Below are 23,563 nucleotides of genomic sequence, written 5' to 3' on the forward strand. Positions count from 1 at the left end.
GTTTAACAATTAAAAGATTTACATTTTAACAATTAATTTTACTCGCTATTCTGAATTTTTGTACAGGTTCGTTATTTCCCTCACACACGCTGACCTGATTCGAGGAGGTGTGTGTGTGTGTGTATGTGTGTGTGTGTGTGTGTGTGTGGGAGGGGGGGGGGTAGTTGTATTTTATTGGTTAATATTTTATAATTTATAAGGTTCGCTTTCCGCGAATTCCATGAGCTGTTGGATATTTGGAAGGGAAAAACAGGCGAGTTATGTCCGAAAACTAGACGGTGGACCATTTCAGTTACTTACTTATGGACATGAGTCTCGGGTCGTAGCCAATCATAGCTCCTTCAGGTAGTCGTCGGCCCCCATGGTAGCATCGATGCTGTCACTAATCAGCCATTCAGCTGAGCTGGGAACTCCTACCTCGCCTGATATCGAAGAAGGGCAGGGGAGAGTGGGAGAAGGAGAGTTATGCAATGGAAGAGAGAGACAGAGAGAGAGAGAGAGAGAGAAAGAGAGAGAGAGAAGGAGAGAGAGGGAGAAGCAGGGTTGGGGCGGAGGGTGTGATGATGAGAGAGGAGAGAGGGCGAGAGAGTGGGGAAGGTGTGAGAGAGTGAGATAGAGAGAGAGAGAGAGAGAGGGGAGGGTGGAGGCAGAGTAGTGTGCGAGAGTGAGAGTAAGAGTAACATAAATATAATTCAAGAGCACAGTAAGTTAATAAAACAAGTAAACAGGGAAAAGGATGAGTTCTGGTTAAACGAAAGAAAAAATGTTTTGTGTAAAACTGTCTCATTTTCAAAGGTATTGTTCTTCAAATGCCCTGAATCTTTACAAAATAACATCATTACACATACCCATTTCTGTGTGCAGCGCCGTTGGCTATAGATGTGTTTTCCAACTATATTTGGTCGATTTCTCAAAATCTTGATGATTTGAAAAAGCTCAGCAAGGACATATGTTTCCGTATATACAGATAATTTACCTTCCTCACAATTTGTTTTCTCACATTAAATTTCATGACCGGAAGTCTACATTATATGCCACTGTGCCACGTTGTATTCATCACTAAATCCTTATTGAAAAGGCTTCAAGATTATTTAATTGTTTCCAGTGCAAAATTAATCTATAGAAAATGTGGAAAGGGTTGTAATAGAGCTAATGAAGATCGAAAATGCGAAATTTAAAACATTGGTTCGAATCTTATAAGATGGGACGAGAAGAACAGACGAAAAGGGGGTGACAAAAGGAAAAGAGAAAGGGATAATTAAAGGGCTTTCAATTTGCCTTACCGCTCTTCATGAGCATCCATTCACAGATCATCTCGCGTTCAGCCTGGATGAAATAGCGTCCGTCAGTCCACACAGCAGACAATGTGCTGGTAATCACAGCCAGACCTAGAACAAGAGAAGTGCATGGTTGTTGGTACTGATATTCTGGTATTGGCGGGAAAACATGTATCGAATATTTCCACAAATTTACTCTGAATGTTGAAGACTATATGCTGGTAAACGGATTTGACAACAACAAAATATTTATGTTTAACAAGTTTAAGCAGAAAGGGAAGAGAGAGGAATTAGAAAATGATGTCTATACCTGCCGATCCTGAGAAGCCACTGATATAGGGACGTCTTGCGTCAGGTGCAGCGATGTACTCACTCTGGAGTGAGAAAAATGATAATATAGAGATAATGACTGCTATGAGGGGAATAGTTGTTTTATAGTCTCAAGGGGATGTTGCATCCTGATAATCACCCGAGGCGTGCCGAGGGGTGATACCAGGATGCAACATCCCCGAACATTTTCACACTTTAACCAAGGCGCATTCCACAAAGAACATTTTAACACGTAAACCAATGGGTATCGCAGCATCTTTTCTATTTTCAGGTAACCGGAATTTTGAGAGATCTCACTCTTGGACTATTAACCGGTTTGGGTATTTTACGTTAACTTACGGGAATGGCTAAAATCATGACTCCAATTTCGACCAATCAGATGGCTGGATTTCTAAATTAAGGTATATAATATTTGTTAGTTTCATTGTCCGACAAATCTAAGATTTAAATCTCTGGTCATGAAATCCAATTGAAGAAAAACAAAAGAATAACTGTTGTTGTTTGGGTTTCAAATCAAATTGAACAAAATCTTGCTGGGAACCAGCCATTCTGACAAGCGACTTTTGAATGGAATAGAATGTAATCTTTCGAGATGAGCTGATCTTAAATACAAACGAATAAGATGTTAACCAACTCCAGAATACCAAACAACGTCCTTTACAACCATAAATGAGTTGCAAATCTTTTATATGCGAAAGGTCCCTGTGGGCCTTTATCTCTATTTCTCCTTTGTTGTATATGGATTGTTTATATATACAAGATTTGTTTGAACAGTTAACCGAAACAAAAAGATAAACCTAGTATCTATCCCGATTTGATAATTTCAAGCTTACTGGCATAATTTGTACATCAAATATTCATACAATCATTGTAACAACGTTTATACTTAAAGTTAAATATCCAAGCCCACAAAACTGATTGAATCATTTTCATTGTTACGTTACATTTATTCTTGGGAACCTACATAAACAATTTAATGATTTCGAACTTACTTTGTCAACAATGTTCCTCATTGTACAAACGATTGATATGAAATGTAATACATTCGAATCAATCAATCATTTGTCTTAGCCTTTAATCATATGTGATATATGGTAGTGTGACCATAATTCATGGTCGAACTATTCGACCTATAAAGTTCATACACATTTCCATATCTCACAAAAATCGGTAAGATTTTGATAATCTGATACCATCAATTAAAAGAGGAACCTAAATAACCCAGATGGAGATATCATTTTTCTTTGACATTGGGTGTGGAATCTTGAAAATATTAACAAAAGATCCGCAAATTATTTGCATCCGTTCAGCAACAAAAATATTGAGAAAGATCTAGGAATTTTCATATCGAGAGAAAATGTCATCAAAATTTTTAAGTAAAAATTTACAACAATTTATTGATAATTGGCTTCCAAATTATGCAATTAACTTATATTTTGATGGATCAGTATTTTCATAAATCAGCTATTAACTCTCGTGCGCGAATTCAGGTTTCTTTTTCACTTTTCTCACTTTTTCGTCAGTTGAAGCGCATTTCGATCTGAAATCGCGATATATCCGAAATTCTTCGACAATGCATCCTTGTTGCATCAATTTGTTGTCAAAAAGTTTGCCGTCCATCTTTAAACAATTGAAATGAATATATCTATGTAGAATATGAGAAATCATGGATCGAATATTAAATTGCTAACATTTGTTTAAATCTCCACGATTTTTGATCATCCCATCATACTTACGCCGTGGGCGTCTTCACTAGGTACAATGTAGGCGTCGTAGCCATACTGTGCCATGTATTCTCGGATCTTAGCCAGCTGTGCTGTGGTGTCAACTGTAGTGTCTGGATAATTCTGTGGGAGAACATAATCAAAACGAAAAATGATTTGATATCAAAAGAATTGAAAGGATAACAATTATGATGATTATCTACTAGTAGTTTAGTAGTTTTAGTACTACTATTACTGCCGCAGCTACTGGTATAGTCTGTGAATACTTTTACTACACAAAGGAAGTCGACGACTACTACTAGTACTGACACTATACTGTACGCTGGCGGCAACTACTACTGCTGCTGCTGCTGATACTATATTATCCCATACTTCTCCACTCGCTGGGGAGCATTCCAGCCAGGCGTCATTTTTTTTACAAGCGCACACTTGCTAATCTAACCACATTAGCTTTCGCATCCTACCGGGTACCCATTTAACACCTGGATGGAGAGTGGCAAATGTAGATCAATGTCTTGCTACTACCATTACTGTTGCTTTTACTTTTAGTACTACTATAATTATTTCTACTTCTACTATCATGACTGATGCTACTACTAGTAGCACTACTACCAAAAACATTATAACCAATGGCTGGTAACTTCTTGTTATAACTAACAATTCTTTTCTAAATTTCGCTTATGCCACCGTATGCTTAATATGCAACCTCCTATAAAGTACCTTTCTCTGATTCATTTTATTCATGAGCAGTTCAGTCTGTTTTGCTCAAGTCCGAATTTGGGTAGCATAAAACTACTACGACGGCATAGCTCCAAAATTTGTCAGAACTGTAAAGTGCCCATTTTCTAATGGCACACAATTTGTTTCATGTGTAAAAAGATACATACTGAACAATATTAGATATGGAAGCACTTCGTAAAACGTATTAATAGGGTAAATGGTAAATGGTAAATTGTAAAATTTGCTCAAATGGATAAGTCGATCACCTCGATATTCAGACCCTGCATGTATAAAAGAAAGCCCCAATTAGAATAATGTGAAGGCGTTTGTTTTCTCTCAACTTGCAGATCTTCCAGATGAACAGATAAAAAAGGGGCCTATTCATTGAAGGAAAACAAAAGTTTTCAATGATATTTATCTGTGTGTGCTTTGTGCCTACCGGCGGTGAAGCAGAGCAGTCTCGTTCCCTATCACCATCAGCTCGTCTTTCTCGAGATTTGGCTCTGCCACGGACGAGAGGAACCTCATCGACGTCGAACATTGCGATCGGTTCTGCCCAGCATGGTGACAGAACTATGGATATGAGAGAGAGGGAGAGAGAGAGAGGGGGGATTGGTTTTTATAAAAGGTATAATAAGCAATCGTGTAGCCAAGGGGCATAAGCGCCGGCCCGGCAAATCCCAATCTAGAATGCCTAATAGTTCTATAATGTATATTCTTCTTCTTCTTCTTCTATGACTAGGTATGCTGACCGTATTCAGTGATATTCCGTGTATCAGAATTTAAGATCTGCTATTCATACATCTGTAATAAACAGTACGGAAAAAGTAAACAAATAAGACAAAATTTTCAGTGTAAACGGGAACGGAGACCAAACATGGAGACACAACAATACTGTCTGGCAGAGAAAAAGGTAAAAATAGATTATTATAAAATAAGTATTATGAAGGATAGTATAGTATTTATTTTCCGTTTTAAAAACAAACATATAATACAAGTATACATAGCGTTAATGAAACGGCTGGATAGCCCATATTCAGCTGTGCCAGGCACGACACTGCTGGGATTCCATGGGGTCCAGGAATCATATACATAAATAAAAAACATGACGTATAATTATTTACTAAATTAAAGGATATAAAGTAGGTACAATACACAGTTATAAATGCTTAAACTCTACAAAATGGTAGTTGTGCAATACACAGTTATAAATGCTTAAACTCTACAAAATGGTAGTTGTGTGAAAGGACTGCGAAAGTCCACCCCCCCCCTCCCGAGTCTGGAATAGGTCAATTTATTGTCAAGGTCTGGGTGATTGAGCATGTGAGTAGAACAACGTTAATTCGCGCTTAAAACTATTCAGAGTTGAGGCATTTCTTACAATTACATGGAGATTATCATAAGCAACAGCTCCTCTATACTTAAAAGTTCTTTTAAATAATCCAGTATTAGGCTTAGGCGTATAAAGTCTTCCACCAAAGCGTAAGTGGTATTCGTGCACATAGATATTAAAAAGGTCTGAATTGTTAACAGGGGTCATCTCATTAAGTGATTTAAACATACTGTATAAGTTAGCAAATGCTGATTTCTCCTGTCGTGTAACGATTCCCAGTTAAGGGCATTGCTAATTTCTGAATTGGGTATATGAGAGTCACGATTGATATGTAAAATCAAACGCCCAGCATGATTTTGGAGCTTTTGTAGTCTTTCAGTTAAATATTTGCAGGCCGAACCATATACAACATCTCCGTAGTCGAAGTGGGGAAGAACAACTGCATTATATCCTAGTTTTAATATAGATTCATTCAAGGTGCTTCTTAATCTACCAAGAAAGCTTACCATTTGTCCTATTTTTTTCACCATCTTATCAGTGTGAATTAATGCTCCATTTAATTTGCTCATCACAAATGACACCTAAGTACTTGACATTTTCCACTTGTTGAATTTTGCTCTGACAGAGGGTGACATTTAAGTTTTTTTTCTTTTGACAACATGTATCGACTACCAACAAGCATACAAATTGTTTTTTCAAAATTTACACTAAGTCTATTTTCCTTCATCCACTGGTGTAAAAGAAGTAGGTCACTGTTCAGAGTCGACTCAATTTTGCGTACTGAGGTATCGGAGGAATATATCACTGTGTCGTCTGCATATAACTTTAGACTGCTTGATTTAAGATATTTGGCAAGATCATTGAAGATAATGAAGCTCGAAAGACAGTTATTACATTTTTTGGTATACTGCTAATCTTACAGGTGTCCAGAATATAACAAAGTTAGGACGATGACCCCCCCCCCCCCCTTTTTTCGGGGGGGGGGGGGTCATGATTTATCTACTGAAGACCGAGATAATGTAAAGGATAAATGAGAGCATACTGGGTCGAATGACAGAGCTAGACCGAAATTGCTTAAATATGACTGACGAAAGTACAACAAGACCTCTTTGGGTCATGATGATATATTTTCGAAAATGTATATTATAGAAAGTTCTTCGGCATGTTTGGAGCAATTTGGACACTGCAAGCAATGTGGTTCTAAAGGTCCCCCGTCCGTGTCAACAATGTGCATCTGGGATTAATCAAGGGATTTCCTTTAAATCAGGGAAATCAGGGAACCGCCTCTTAAAGGATACTGTATACATTGCCTCGTTATTTACCCAGTATCATATGCATACAGTGTATCTAATGAATCGGTAATTAAAAAGGTTTATGGCAATAGGAGTGCTGAAAAGGAGGGGTGGGATATTGAACAACTTGGACTCCGATGTAGCCATCATGTATGCGTTCTGAGTTCGGCCATCGTGAGTTGAGTGATTTCAGTTGCCTTGTTGTTTTGTGAGGCAAACATACTTGGAATTTATGTAAGGCGCAGTGCCAGCCTTGTATTGTCTTTGGGTCTATGCACACGTGAATATAGTTGTACATGAATATTGATTTAGATTTAAAATCTGAAAATATTGTTTTTGTTTAAGTATGAACATGACCAAGGAGCGCGTACAGTAGAGTGTGGTAAACAAGACTAGTTGTTATATACGTGCACTTCATACAATGAGTTCAAAAGTCATCGTACAAAAACAAAACAAAAGTTGTATTTGCTTTCTTCAAAATAGCTAGAAGCGTGTAAAATATCTTCAAAATATTTCAATATGTTCTTTAGATTTTATGTAAACTTTCATCGCAGCCAGTGGTCAAATTTGACAATTTGTTTACAGAGTTAGAACGGAAATGTACGTTTCAAGTGTAAATTCATAAAATAAGTACAAACATAATCGTACAACGGAACTCTTTGCTCTAACACCGCCTGAAGTAATAATATGAGTTATCATGGGAATTAAGAAACCGTAAAATAAAACAGGGTGCCAGGATACACCCTAAATACCCTTGCAATGATCTTAGTGCGCGTTATCCTATCTCATTTTAAATCTTTATAGGTCGCCTAAAATACACAATAAAGAAGCCCGTATATATGGTTACCGCCCCTTTTAGTCAGGTAGCTAAGCGTCAAAATGATCAATTATCGTTACACGGCGGACAAAAGCGCCATTTTTGGTACAGGGCTTTTTAGGACCTTCTGAACGATGTTAAGGTTGGAGCCCCCAACAAAAAATGTATATAGGGGTGATTTGGGGGCGGGGGCGTCGTACCGGAGCCCCCATATCATATATCATGTAAGATCCCATTGGTTTGACTTTGTGGTTATACGACAGCCTGCTTTTGTAGAGTGCGTCCTTAGAACCTACTGCAAGATAGTGCCCCCTGGCAACAATTTCATATAAGGGTGTGGGGCGGGGGCGTCATCCTGGAGCCCCCAAATAATATATAAGGTAAAATAACATTGATTTTTTTTTTCGTGCACAAATGCAATTTCTGGTACAGAGCCTTTTAGGACCTCCTGAACGATGTTAGGGTTGGAGCCCCCAACAAAACATTTATATAGGTGTGATTTGGGGCGGGGGTGTCGTACCAGATCCCCCGTGTTAGATATCATGAAATATCACATCGGTTTGTGGTTATATTGGTACAGAGCTCTCTTAGGACCTACTGAATGAAATTAAGGAAGGAGCCCCGGCAAAACAATCACATAAGTGTGAAGAGGGTCGGGGCGTTTTTTCGGAGGCCCCACGTTGAAGTCTTGGAGGAACTCACACCACCGTTCTTTGCCTTGGATTATGTAAACTACTCACGGTGGATGCCAGTCCACATCAGAGATATGAAGTCCCTACCCGACACTATCAAGGATAAGTTTGAGAATTTTTTTTCATTGGGTCCTTTCCAAGACAAGTTACACTTTCTCTGCAATCCCATTTGATCAAGCTTATGAGCAGGAAAACAAGATTGTGAAAGGTTCTGGTAGAGCTGTTGGGCTCACAGAAAACCCTGTGGCTTTTCGTCGATGGATGCTTTCGGGACAAGAGATGTCCAGGCTGCTAAAGCAATTCGAAGAATAATACCTTTTTGATGATGACACAGAGATCCGGGAGAACTTCCAGCATCATGAGCAGGGTCTCTCAACACAGAAGACCTTCCAGCGACAGGTTGTCAGCCTCTCCGATACCATCAGACGAATGGGCAATCCCTTCTTGGATGATTTCTCAGATCTAGTAACTCTTGACAGTCGCAACTGCGTGGATGAATCAGTGGTAGCCGCATTGCACACATTGGAGGGTACAGGCAGGAAACAGTACAAGAACTTTGTCAGGAATGTGCTTGATGTTCGCAGCCACTCCATCCATGACCCAATCAAGAGAAATTCTCTAGCACTATTCAGTTAACCTAAACAGAAGGTAATATCTAAGCAGGGGAAGAAGATCAAAGTGCTTCAAAAGAACGTGGCACTCTTCGGCCAGCTGTACATATCTTCATGTATGTAGAACCGGAATGGTGACTTGGCAGAGTTCTTTGCACATGAGATACAGTCCTTCCCTCCTTCCCTCTCGGACTTTAACAAGCTTCATTTGCCCAGCACGAAGTCGGACCTGCTGAAATGTCTTGAGCAACCTGGTCAATCAGAGCCACCTTCAACCTATGACTGCAAAGTCCTGGATGGTTCCGTCATCGTACACTGTCTGCCCACTACAAGCGTCAGCTCCTTCCATGAGTATGCAGACCGGGAATTCATCACATACCTGGAGAAGCAGCTTCAGGACGCCACGAGGTTGGATGTTGTGTGGGACACATACATTCCAGATAGCTTGAAAGAATCTCCCCGGGAAAAGAGAGGCAAGGGTGCGCGCAGGAAAATATCGGGTGAGACCGAACTACCAGGCAATTGGATGGACTTTCTCTGTGACCCACTCGGCAAGAAAGACCTGTTTGCTTTTGACTTTCAAGATTGAAGATTTCAACATGCCGCCAGCCAAAGCTGTATATGTCACATCCGGGAAATCTGTGGCATCCATTGGTACTGGCATCCCCATGCAAAACTGTAATCACAAGACACCAGAGTTGTGGTTCATGTGCTACATTCTCTGAAACACTGGGGAAAGACTATCCTTGTGCGAACTGCGGACACAGATGTTGTTGTAATCCTTGCTGGCACATTCCATAATCTGATTTCAACTCAACCTTTGGCTGACATCTGTATGGCCTTTGGCATGGGCAGGAATTACAGGTTTTACCACATCAACGCCGTCTACTCGAGCCTAGGGCAGCAACAATCACGTGCATTACCCATGTTCCATGCATTTTCAGGTTGTGACACAACCTCTGCTTTCAATGGCAAGGGCAAGAAGTTAGTTTGGCAGGCCTGGCAGGTCTATAAAGACGTCACACAGACATTTGTGTCTCTAGCCGACCATCCTTTCCAGATGCTGGAACCCAACGACGACTCGTTCCTAAAGCTCGAGAGACTGACTGTTATCCTATATGACAAAACCAGTCCTTTGAACTCCGTCAACAAGACAAGACAAGAACTCTTCTGCCATAAGAATCGAGCAATGGACAAACTGCCACCCACCAAGGATGCACTACTCCAGCATGTCCGCCGTGCAGTGTATCAAGCGGGAACCTGGACGACCTGCACTCAAATACAGCCAGTGGTTCCTTCTCCAAAGAACTTTGCCTGGACCAAAGTATCAGAGTCTTGGGTACCAGTGTGGATGACAATTCCAGAGATTTCCAGATCATGTCGTAAACTTAACAGATGTTCATGCAAAGGAGGCTGCTCCAACTGCAAATGCGGCAAAGCAAATTTGGACTGCTCACCACTTTGCAAGTGCATTTGTACTCCATAGAACATTGTAAACTGTAAGTGATGTTATTATTAGACATCACTTAACATACCACATACTCTTTTTCTTTTACACTGCAATCCATGTCAACCACATGCAATAGTCTAATTTCCGTGATGTGAGATAGTCATGAAAATTAAGATTTTATTTTTTGCTGAAGCGCAAGTTTTAGTTATTAAGAACGAATGAATATTTAATAAAATGGGTGATACACTTTAAAGGTAAAGACCAGTTATGGTCAAGCGATTGCATTGTGAAAGAAACGTTGTGGAATCGATCAGAAAAGGTTGATCATCTAGCATCTAGCATCTGCACGTTTCTGGAATCATCAAAATGATAAGAAATTTGGCCCATTCTTCGTAAAGTTACAAGCACTATACACAGAAAGATGTATATGGGATTACCCTATATCTCTCACAAACCATGAGAGAAACAAATTTACCAAATATATGAATTAGTGGGCGGTTTCCCGGCAAATTTGTTATCATCATGTATTAGTCAAAACATATTCTTTCACATGAGAGCTTCCATTTCATTTTTTGAAATTGGGGCGTTTCCAATACTGGTCTTTACCTTTAACTTCAAACCAGTAAAGCAGACACTGATCCGGGGAGGTGGTGGTCAACGCGACCCCCCCCCCCCATGGGTTATACATGGTATGGGGTAAACGCTTGGAATAAGTGCTAGAAAGCATACTGCGCATATGATTTTATTTAGTTCATTTCTTCTGTGAAAAAAATCTGATGGGCTTGAACCGCCTCCCCCCCCCTCCCGCCTTCTTAAACAAATCTGGGATCCGCCCCTGGAGAGGGTGGATTTTTATTGAAAGTAGAATAAAAACGGTATATATAATAATTAAAAAATGTTTTGTTACTTTTATAATGTCCAATTATCTAAGAGTCACACATTTCAATGATTACTTTGATGAAACTGCTTGTAGCTAGTTCCATTTGTAGTATTGCAATTTATCCAAAATTGGATTAAGTTCGATCAGTGGCCTCTACACATATATTTCGTAACCATTTTAAACTTTTTATGATTCTCAGGAATGAGTGGATTTATGTCACAAATGTCGGCTAACTTGAAATTCTGTGTTTAACATGATTTTTTTCAGAAATTCTGAAAGGCTCCTAGGCTATGATTAGTTGATAGTAACGCTTAGCCACCTGACATGAGCGTGTTCTGTTGTTAGACTAATTACTGGCAACATTCTACCCCAAGAGTATGCAAAGTATTAAGGTTAAACAAAATCAACGCGGGGGGCTCCGAAACAACGCCCCGACCCTCTTCACATTTATGCGATTGTTTTGCCGGGGGCTCCTTCCTTAATATCATTCAGTAAGTCATTAGAAAGACCTGTACCAAAAAAGGCTGTCATATAACCACAAACCAATGTGATATTTCATGATATCTAACACGGGGGCTCTGGTACGACACCCCCGCCCCAAATCACACCTATATAAATGTTTTGTTGGGGGCTCCAACCCTAACATCGTTCAGTAGGTCCTAAAAGGCTCTGAACCAGAAATTGCATTTGGGCAAGAAAAAAAAATCAATGTTATTTTACCTTATATATTATTTGGGGGCTCAAGGATGACGCCCCCGCCCCACACCCTTATATGAAATTGTTGCCAGGGGGTCTTACCCTACTATCTTGCAGTAGGTCCTTAGGAAGCCCTGTACAAAAACAGGCTGTCGTATAACCACAAACCAATGTGATCTTACATGACATATAATATTGGGGCTCCGGTACGACGCCCCCGCCCCCCCCCAAATTACAACTATATAAAAAAAAATTGAGGGGACTTCAACCTTAACATCGTTCAGATGGTCCTAGAAAGCCCTGTACCAAAAATTACATTCGTACAACAACAGATCAATGTTATTTTAACTTATATTTTATTTAGGGGCTCCGGAATGACGCCCCCGCCCCTCACACCTTTAAATTATTTTCTTTGCCGAGTGCTTCTAGGCTATTATCGTTCAGTAGGTCGAAAGGAAGTCCTGTACCAAAAATGGCGCTTTTGTTCGCCGTGTAACGATAATTTCGCTAAGCCACCTGACTATTTTAGTCAACACTGAAACATAAGACCAGAAAAGTCGTGCCTGTCGCCAAAAATATATAAGTTCTCTTTTCAGTATTAAAGCTTATCTGCCGTAGTTTACAGGAGGGATAAGACTGCCCTGCAAGGTTACTAGACAGGTGGTTATCTCATCAACTCAGCTCTCAGTTAACATAAGAAAAAGAGGATCATGGGGGACCAATGGTCACCGATTAGGCATTGTTTGTTATATAGAGGGCGCAAGTAGCTACAAGTACTGCAGTGGGCCTTTAAAGCACGTTCACGAATTGAAAAGTCCTTCATGTAATATGAGATAAAATATGACCTTGTAAAGCGTGTTTGAATGGTTACAGTATATTATTACACTTCAGTCAATGCCATGTCCCATGGTGTCATTTCACAAATAAAAACGTGATGCGAAAGCGTCATGGACTCTAGAATTCACCTCTTGCTTTGAAGGTGTCACATTTAAGACAAACATTCGAGGTATATATTCACTCCCACACAGCCCCTCCACATAATATGTATAAGGTGGCCACTGTTAGACCATTAAGCAAGCATTCTATTAGAGGGACCGAAACGAAAATTGCTTTTTTATTTTGTAATCATTTCCATTTTTTATATTGAGTAAATGAAGAATTGTTGGCATCATTAGAATAAAAGAAAATGCTACTCTTTACATTTTTTTGTAATATATATGAGACATCATGATGGTTAAATGATGTGAAGGACTTGTAAATTGAGGATAAATGACCTTCAGCGCAGTGACTTCGGCCCCTGAACTTTCCAGTTACGAGGGACCACTAAGCCAACAATGCCATCACGCCTAGTTCTTTTAGGCCTATAGAAAAAGTTGTGTCAATGTTGTAAATAAATATATGAAATCCAGATATCAGCCACTGCAGCCAAAGGGTGGGCAGGTTTACGTTCTTTACACCTGCCCCCAAAACACTCGCGTGTTACGAACGTAAGCCCTCTATTAATGTGTTGTATCAACCCCCCCCCCCGAAAACGTATCGACACATCTTCACCTGTTATCAATTTAACATGGATGATTATCGGGGAAGGGTGTTCCTATCTAAACTCTTTGATACCCTTTCGCACAGTTCAACAACACAACTTAAGTGTAATTATAGGAGCAAATTGTTCTATCGACTTGTATTTACACATGAATACGTGATCTTTGCACCGCTTGATCTATCATAGAATTAAAACTGGAACACAAACCCTCTTTCTGATGATATTCAGTAAAATATGAAATCGACAGAAGTGTACTGCAGCTGTTACACATGACACGACAAGCACCGTCTTGGGTATTGTGGTCAAAGTGTAAATGACAGATTACAAGATCCTTATGTAGTAGCTGAAGTTACCTTTGTTTATCGTGTCCAAGGTTTTGACATTAATTAGAGTCATTAGACATGTTTCAATTCTTGGCACAACCTGCACCATCAGGCAAAGTTAATAGTTGAATTTTGCTATTTAATAACATCAAGTATACCTATCTAAAACTGAATAAAGATCGTTTTATTTAATGATGTTTGTAGTGCACTTGTACTTCAGTACTTGGCAGGTAATAATATTTGTTATAACCTTGATAACTATGCTTAAAATTGGTATCACCCAATCTATCTACGCATGCAAACAATTGATATAATACTTCTTGCTGAGTTGACGCCTGCGGAAAATATGAAAGATTGTAAATGTGTCGTTTATCTAGGCCTACGATTTTGTCGTGTGTATTATTATTTGTTTGAACAAAATAATTATAAGAATTCTAATACATTTGTCATGTTGATGTGTGCCCTTTTTTCAGGCGATAGGGTATTGATATTATATGTTTCATCGCTTTCCTGGCTTTATCATGTATTGAAATGACACCATCGAAACGCAACATAGGTATACCATGTATATACGTATATACCCGAGTTCTCTTTATAGATATTTCGTTCTCCTTTTTCCTTCGTTAAGCAAACGACCCCAGGGCATATCATAACTGATCGTCATCGCAATACCGAGCGGCCCGTGTGGAAAACTCCATTGGATCTCACCATGACCAATCCGCCCCTGCTAATATGAATATTCAAAACGCTGCAATAGTTCTTCTTTATCGGTTTATATTTACGCTTGCGTGGTACAAATTGTGAAAACAATATTGGCTCACAATCTTCCTTCAAAGATTGCGGTTCCCATTACTATGTTTGTGGTTTGTGGACAAGGTACACGTATGATTACGTAATTGAAGCATAACTAATGATCAGAACCAATGTGCAATGATAAAAAAGTAAACATATAATTATACTAATTAAATAGAAATGTCACGTGTTGGTTGGTTAATCACTTGACAACAATTTATGTGATTACAAATGTTAAATAAGCTTAGATTTAAGATTAATAAAAGGACAATTATGATCATTCAAATTGATACAGAACGTCCCCCCCCCTCCTAAAAGGGTCACCTGTTTGTTGTCTTTATTAAATGTTTGTGTGTGCGTTTGTGCGTTACTGTACGTTCATAGTAAGTTAGTTAGCTTATAGTTAGGTAGGTAGGTAGGTAGGTAGTTTGTTGGCTGGTTGGTTAGTTGGTTAGGTGGTCAGTCAGTTAGCTAGTTAGTTAGTTCGTTCATGTGTTTGCTTGTCCGGTAAGCTCGTTATTAAGGTGAACAAAACCGAGAAGTTTGATCAATTTTCCCTTCTTAAAACTTTCCCTTTTTGTTCCTCTTTAAGAATTTTCGGAAGGCATTTTATCAAGGGTTCCTCCGATACCCTGATATACTGTTGGACAATTATGGTTACAGATCACTAGATTAAATTAGCTAAGCGATACGATAGGGTCATTCGTATGGTACGAATAATGCGGCCGCGAAAAGTTTCAATAACGTTTTTGTGGCCTCGAAAAGGTTCAATAACGTATCCTTCATCACCATACAGTTTGTGACATGTAATCGAAGTTAAAGGAATAAGGCAGAAGTCTGTTGGCCGAGTATAAAATAACGTTCTTTTTTATGCCCCGTTATGGATGTTTCAGCCTCTAAAAGGTTCAATAACTTTTCTTCCATCACCGCGACGTTAGGAAGTGAAAGGACACAGACAGATGTTTATCGATTTATTAAATAAGCTTTACAAGAAGTTGCATCTGTTTCTCTATTTCAGGATATTCTGGCCTCTAAATAGGTTCAATAATATTGATTACAAAATGGACAAAACAGAGGTCAGTTTTTGTTTTGTTTCAATCAGCTTGACATAGATTCATATCATTTCTCCCTTTATGGACATTGTGGTCTCTAATATAGGTTTAATGACATAAGCATGAATTTCATCATTGTTACAGGAAGTTAAATGAACTGGACATAAGAAACAAAAAGAGGTCAATTGGTCAAGAAATGGACACTGCAGTCTGTAATATTGATTACAAATGGCCTCTAAAAAGTATAATAACGTTCATATCATCGCCAGTACGTTCATGGTAGTTAAAAAAAGTGAAATGATGTAGAAAGTAAGTTTATCGTTATACGAACAATATTATACAATTGTGTTTGTATTTGTTATATCGTTTTAATATATACATGTAAGTATATATATATATATATATGCAATCTATAAGATTATATTAAATTATTTCATTATCCCTCCCCTTCCCCCCTCTCTCTCTCTCTCTCTCTCTCTCTCTCACTCACTCTCTTTGGAATTCTAAAGCCCAAAATCTTAAAGATATTATACTGGAGCTGGTTTACATTACCATTAAGAACCGTTTAAATTGAGATATACTCTTAGTTCTATTTATTTGTAACTCTCAACATTGGGACCAACTTGGGAAAGCGGAGTATTAAGTCTGATCTTGATTTTCCACTTTCAGCCGATATTTGCATTCATTGTTTAAATTATATCTAGTTTATTGGTTTAGACATATCAGAGTGTAAGAAAACAATCGGGTCGAATTATCAGGAGAGGTGATCTATTTGTTTTTCAACATCTTTTAAATCCATCGCGGAAACCGATTGAAGGGCAAGAGCCATGGAAACAAATTGATACGGTTAAAGGGAAGAGCCCTTCCGATGGGATTACAGGGGTGTTGCGTTTTAATGAAATCATTGTTTTCGGCAAGTTTGATTCAACAAAAAGCACCCCAATGTATCTTTTTGTATGTGTGCTACTTGCACCAGGGAATTACAATTTCCAATGAACGTATAGACATGACTATATATTCCCCGTATGTATACGTGTTTGCGAACATGTATCTGTCGTCTGTTTCGTAATTAGCCCGCATTGATAGTTTACATGAATGTTCGTTCATATGAATGATTTTCTTTCCAGCTGTCTTTTATCTGGGTTAACATTTTGAAGAAGAAAAAAATGTACAAACTCTATGTCGTCTGTCTGTCTGTATCTCCCTCTTCCTTCCTCTTTAGTTATCGTTCTTATTTCCTAAGCTCCTCTCTTTATGATTGACTTTGCCTGTCTATTTGTAACTTTGTCGCCTGTCTGTATGTACATCTCTATACTCTCATTTCTCTATCGTCATATATTCTTTTATCATTTTCATCTCTTTACCATTTTACCATGTTTACAGTTCTCTTCAAATATTTACCTTTATCTATAAAACGTGTATCATACCTTTATGATTATTTCTTTCTTTTTCTCTCTTTCTCTCTTTCTCTTTATTTCTTTCATATAGCAATGGATCAATATATCTATATCTCGCTCTGCATTTTCAAAGATGGAATAGAGATCTAGTCATGAAGCTACATTGTCAAAGAAATGTCAGTGTCTGGAAACATTGGGAAAGTTAGATTATGTAGTACATGATAATTGTTGTATTCTACGAGAATTTGGAGTCACCCAAATAAAAAGAAGTTGATTCAGTTGTTAAGAGTGACATGCAGAGCAAACAGAAATAAACAGAAATTGGTGTTTGGGACTAGTAACACATGTGGCATGAAAGTTTGGTCCAAGATTTCAAGCTGTTTTTCATCATGTCCTAGTGAGAGCAATCCTTCAGTCAAGAGACATTTCCGCTATGATATTTTAAGACTTCCAAAAGATATTGAAATAACGAGAAAAAGCACAACATTACTTTTCACCTTTACGAATACTATAACTCAGCCTTCTCTTTAATCTACAGTATAGACTGGCGCCTCTTCCTTTTTTTTTTTTACCTGTTCACTGTTTGCTACATTTTCGGCCGACTTACGCGCCTTCATGACAACCATGGCCAAATAAATAATTAACAGCTTTTAAGAGCCTACCTGTCAGTATCGCAACGTCTGATTAACATAAATGGACAATTGCCTGGCATAGGAGCGTAAGCTGTCTCACTCTCATTGCCCCCCCCCCTTCTACCTGCCAATAGCAATTCTAGAGGGAGCTTAAGGGGGTCAAGCCTCCCCCCGGAAGATGTAGCGAGTGCGAGGCCCAACGTAGAAAGTGAATGCAAGAACCCCCTCACCCCAGCTCCCACCAAAGAGACTTTTCTTCTAGGACTGCCCCTACCCCCTCCTGCTCCGACATTTCTTACAAATATCGCCAGCCTTTCACAGTGGAGATTAGAAATCTCGGAAAGCAAAATTAAAAATAAAGTCTACATAGTATAATTTTCTGCACAGAAGTTATTAGAAAAAGCACCGATGGTAGGGTTGACATTAATTTGCAGGTCAAGAAATTCGGAATCATTCCTCCAAATTAAGAATTGTTGGCAGTTATACTCTACAAAGATTTAAATCCAGTGTATAATAATTCAAGCATATTTTCCATGGGAGAGAAAACGACAGGAAAAAAGTTCATTTCCTGGCTTGATGGAAATTTATATAACATCTGTAGAATGTGAAAAACAGCCAGGGAGGCTGTTCAGTAAAAATAAAAGGAGAAATGAAAAAAATGGTCGAAATGCAATTCGATTAAATTTAAAGTGAATTACTGTATAATTATCATTTTCTTATCTTCTCATACAGAGAAGGCCTATGGATTCACACATTCATAACATTTAGAAAACACGTTTATCATATTCACAGAAATCTTTTTAATATTTCTGTCTTTCTCGTTTCACATACGTGCTAAATTACCGGAAATTGTTATTTGTATTTGGGAATTAACAATTCACCTACGGGTATCGCGCATACTAGCATGATATAAACAAACAAACAATATATATATATATATATATATATATATATATATATATATATACATATATTTACATATAAATGCCTGTGCATTTTTATAATTGCTACACTACATCGATAACAGATACCCGTCTTCAAAATATCAATAATATATTATAATTATAAATTATAAAGTACTATAATATTATGATATATGCATAAAATTTTAAATACAATATTTAAGCACAAGGAAATACTTTATTCACAAATACATACATGTACGTTCTGAGACGTTTGCTTGCGTTTAAGAATGCCTATCTGGAAATAAGTCCAAAATAGTAGCAAACTAGAAGAAAAAAAGTTAGCTCAGTGTTCGTGTCGTACTTTAAAACAATTATTGTTGAGGCTCTGTGGGATTAAAGTGACATATGTCTAGATTTGATAAAAGAATGATGTAAAGGAGGAATTGGATATAGTTATCTTAGTTACAACTGCAATCGTCATGTAATTGTGTAATATATTATATCAGATTCAAATACCTTATCGTGAAACTTTAACTCATGGGTTTATTGCATCTGGTAGGGAATTTGTAACTTTTGATTACTTTATTAGTAAAATTCTTTCAAGGGTTATTCCAATCATGGGGAAACTCGCAAATAAGCTTAATGGCCCATTATCTCCTTTAATGACAGAAGATACATTATTTTGAGCAGATTAGTTAGGACTACTTTATTCCTACCTTTTCAAGCATTGGACATGAGACAGGTTAATTTACGAAGCTTATGCAAAAGAGGAAATGACGTATATTTAATTAAAACGTCTTGTAACCAAATTTATTGTGAAAGATATTTGTACCTATAAGTAAGAGCGAGCAGGGGGGAGAGAGAGAGAGATGGGGGGGGGGGGGGGGGGGAGAGAAAGAGAACTTTGTGTATAACGCATGTAAACGCAACGAATTTCTTCTTAGACCGATACATTTGAACCCTGTTTTCACGAAGTGACGGTAATGAGGAAAATCGCATATAATTTCACTTTTGATTTTTTTGCATTGTTGGACATCATTCACTAACATCTTGAACCTCACTTTCAGACCGTAATAACATCTAATTATGTCACTATGGTGATGACGTAAACAAGAAAATACCTAGCAAAAGGATTTCATGTTTTCACGAAGTGACGGCCAAGTACGCGCTTAACAGCCGTCAATTCGTGAAAACATCGTTTGCTCTTTTCCTGCTTTTAATATTTTCACGAAGTGACGGGCGTGAAAATTTCGCAGTTTGGAACAGTCACAGGCCATGAAAAGGTGAGTTTTTAAATATTTTTGTTAGGTAAATTAATATGGTAGACTACACTCTTTTTATTCATTCTGATTCTTTGTAAGCCATAAATAAATCCATGAGCACGGAAATGTGTGAAAATACACCGCCGTTCCACATATCGCCCCATATACCTTTTTTCATGTAAGTGAATAAATGAGTGAAGTATCATGTGATCCAAAAGTAAAAAGATCAACTTATGTCTTAACAAATATACATCTAGACTAAATAACTTGAGTGGAGAGTCTTTCTTATTTAGCTCCATACCAAATATTAATGCTATAAGGTTCTTTTTATATGTGCTTAGGTTATAAATTTGAACAAAGTTTTACAGAAAGTTAGAAAGTAGATCGAGTTTTACTTTTATTTTTGCATTAATTTACTATTTAGCTAATTATAAATTTAATTTAGAGTCTAGAACTCTAGTTACTCTACATCATCATTTTATAATTATCATTTTATGTCAGCCACTACTCATCAATCTAGAATCTAGAGGTGAGTAGATCAGGATCTAGACCAGACTGAGACCTTTCTTGTAAGGCGCGCGTGCCTGGGGTTTAAGAAACTTCAGGGCTCCAAGCCCAAGGTCAACATCAACATGGCCAAGGGCAAAGGGAGTTATGAAAATTATCATCATGCTGAGCTGGGATGTAGGCCCTCCTGGTTACATGTTAGGGAATTCAATGATTTGCCTTTCAAGGAAAGAAGGACATGAGTAAACATTTAATTAAAAAATGAAAAATGAATAAATGGTACCATCCGAAAAAAGGAATACTTTTTTGTTGAGCCTGAAGTAATCATGAGTATTCTATCTTGTGGGGAACAATGTCCACATGTTTAGCTTAGTTTCTCTCATTATCAGTACTCTGTGTCTGTTATATTCAAAGGCAGCACTGTACCCTTGGTCCCTCACCCTATACAAAAATTATTTTAAACAATTTTTCTTGATACCAGCAAATGTTGCCCAATTCCACTTCGTATTTGAAAAAATTTTCCAAGCAAGCACCATACCAGATCATGTACATGTCTCACTACCTACACTTCAGTGGTAATGAAATTGTGATGATGTTTTTGCTTTCACTTAGTTTCAGATGCAGTATATACAATTTGCACTTATATGAAGGAAGCACTGGGAAAGTACATCTACTTTTCAAGAATGCCACAGGCCAGAAACAAATCCAGGTGAGAATAGTTTCATGATCTGTTAAACAAAAATCACACTTTAGCAGCAAAGTACCAAGCACACTCACTTCGTATGTGCATTGGGGTGGTTGTTGTTTGGTAGGGGCAATTGGAAAATTCTATTTTGGGGGTAATAGGGGCAATTGAAAACTTCTGTTTGGGGTCAGTTATGCCTAGTAATTAATTTGATGTGCACAAGATAATATTGGATTCATTTCCTTACCTCTGCTTGCAAAAAAATGAAAGAAAATAACTTGTAATTATTTCTTTCATTCTACAAAATTAGATGTGTGAAGAAACTTGAAAAACTTGTCTTGAAGGGCATGCGTGAGAAACTAGACTCAATTACATTGATCGTTTTGACAATGCTTCAGTGTTTCAATACCTCAATCTTTCTTTTATACTGTTTGATTTTAAACATTTTGAATATCATAAATAAAGCAAACTCCACTCATAATTTTAATTGTGTGTACTAGTAATCGCAATGAAATGGATTGATCATAAAATCAATGAATTGATTTAAAGCAAACTGGTAACATTTTCCATTAGTTCTGAAACAATGAACTGAATGGTCGTACATGTGTCAGTTTTCTGTTACAGTATTGTAATGAACTCCTGCAAACATAAATCTTTTATATTCAAATGTATAACTCAGAAGAGCTATTTATCAGGTATACCTACCTCAATCAGTAATGCATATTAGAGTTTTCGATTCCAGTTCCATGAATCCTGATATCGTATCTTTGTATTGAAGAATTTGTTTATCTATTTTCTTTAAATGTTTGTATTCACAGGGGTTGATGCCTTAATTAGAACATGAATATAAGTTACATTTCCACAATTGGTTTTTCTCTCAAAACACAATGTTACTAGTTCACATTTAATGTTTTAATTTGTTACTTCTATAGTCATTCTCATCATAATTGTATTTGGTACTTCAAACTATCCTATAATCATACAATACAGTGCGTCCCAGAAAAAACGTAACCGAGAAGTATCGATGTTTTATCATAATTTAATCACAACCATAATTAATGAATGATACATATTTGGAAAGCTCAGAGTCTCCCCTTTCAGTTTATGCTACTCACGTGATGCATATTTTACGCATGGGTGATTAACCGCAATTTGAAGAGAGGAAACCAAAAAGTCATTTGGCGGGCAGTATCTGAATTTCAAGGAGAAAATCACATTTTTAGAAAGTTCAATTTCTGCCTTTTCATATGACACCTCAGTCAGGAAAAATGAGCCAGGAATAACAAAGTTCTGTTTTTTTAAAGGAATGCTTGCATTTCCATAATTTGATCGAACGGGTTCGTTTATACCGGCTTCTTGCCGTTGCAACGAACGGAATTGACAAAAGACTTAACTCCATTTCGTTGACGATCAGCCATGCACAAAGAAGACGAAAGACCTGATGCCTGGCTGATCTTCAACGAAATGGAGTTAAGTCTTTTGTCAATTATGTTTGTTGCTACGGCAGGTAGCCACTGAAAACGAACTCGTTTGATCAAATTATGGAAATGCAAGCATTACTTTAAACAAACAGAACTTTGTTATTCCTTGCTCAATTTTCCTGATCGAGGTATCATATAAAAGGGCAGGAATTGAAATTTCTAGAAATGTGATTTTCTCCTTGTCTTTTTTTCTTCTGTGTCTTCTCGGTCTATAAAGAACACAATACTTTCTCTATTTTTGCCTTGAAAGGTTTAGATATATATATATATATATATATATATATATATATATATTTATATTCGTATATATTTTAACAATTATGTGGCTCCGATTAGTTGTGAGCTGTCGAAGCACAGTCATATATTTTAGTTGGTGCTAATATTTCTTTTAAAAACCTCATACATTTGAAATGTTCCTCTTTGAGAATAAATTACACTGCATACATGATCGGCAATTACTTTCCTAAACGCAACATCTCTGAATAAAACGTCGCATGAAAACTTACCCAGAATACAGCATATGGATAAAAGGAGCGACTTCATTTTTGTTACCGGACTTGGAGAGGGAGGATCCAATAGTGACAACAGACGAGCAATCCCGAATCCGTTGTCTATTCAGTGGCGGATCCAGGGGGTGGGGGGGGGGGGAAGCGCCCCCTCCCCCCTTGAAAAAAAAAATCATGTAAAGACACGTGATTTTTTAGGTTGCCCCCCCCTCCCCCCTGGCGCCCAATTGGGGGGGGGGGGGGGTGCAAATTTTAAAATTTCGAGGACCAAAAAAAAAAATGTGCTCACTACCCCCCCCCCCCCCCCCCCCCCCACTGAGCGACTTTTCGGCCGGCGCGATTTTCAAATTTTCGGGAGCATAAAAAGTTGGACCCCCCCCCCCCCCCCACCCCTAAGAAATCCTGGATCCGCGCCTGTGTCTATTATTGGATTTGACGAGTTGGTGGCTTGTTAGCCTTCTGACTAGGTCAGTCGGCCATCCGCTTAACCGTGATTCGTGTCTACGCAGACTGAGCTGAGTTGAACTGTTACCACATGGTATTAGAGTTAGTGTAACACTTTAGCAGGTAACATCAAATTCTGTACAACTTTGCAGGAATTATGAATATGTCACGTATGCCATATCTGTGAAATGTAAACGTTAGCACTAAGCAGTGTC

The 23,563-nt window shown here is 38.0% G+C and overlaps 1 protein-coding gene across 1 annotated transcript; it reads right to left on the bottom strand.

Moving 5' to 3' along the window:
* Positions 1-330: 330 nt before the first annotated feature.
* LOC115927872 (xaa-Pro aminopeptidase 2-like) lies at positions 331-23,031 on the bottom strand. Its single transcript, XM_030994171.1, has 6 exons — positions 22,905-23,031; positions 4,491-4,624; positions 3,344-3,454; positions 1,588-1,651; positions 1,284-1,388; positions 331-422 (listed from the first exon to the last, which is right to left on the bottom strand). Exons 1-6 carry the CDS (start codon positions 22,939-22,941, stop codon positions 331-333), a joined length of 543 nt encoding a protein of 180 aa, XP_030850031.1. The 5' UTR covers positions 22,942-23,031.
* Between the last annotated feature and the right edge of the window lie 532 nt (positions 23,032-23,563).

This window comes from Strongylocentrotus purpuratus, unplaced genomic scaffold, assembly GCF_000002235.5.
Source record: "Strongylocentrotus purpuratus isolate Spur 01 unplaced genomic scaffold, Spur_5.0 spur5_scaffold_21, whole genome shotgun sequence".
Classification (NCBI taxonomy): domain Eukaryota; kingdom Metazoa; phylum Echinodermata; class Echinoidea; order Camarodonta; family Strongylocentrotidae; genus Strongylocentrotus; species Strongylocentrotus purpuratus.

Bases quoted from the DNA above. Each gene is read 5' to 3' on its own strand.
- LOC115927872 (XM_030994171.1), bottom strand. From the start codon at position 22,941: ATGAAGTCGCTCCTTTTATCCATATGCTGTATTCTGG. The intron at 1,652-3,343 runs GTAAGTATGATG...TTCTCACTCCAG, and splicing joins CTAGTGAAGACGCCCACGGC to AGTGAGTACATCGCTGCACC. The intron at 1,389-1,587 runs GTATAGACATCA...CTCTTGTTCTAG, and splicing joins TGGCTTCTCAGGATCGGCAG to GTCTGGCTGTGATTACCAGC.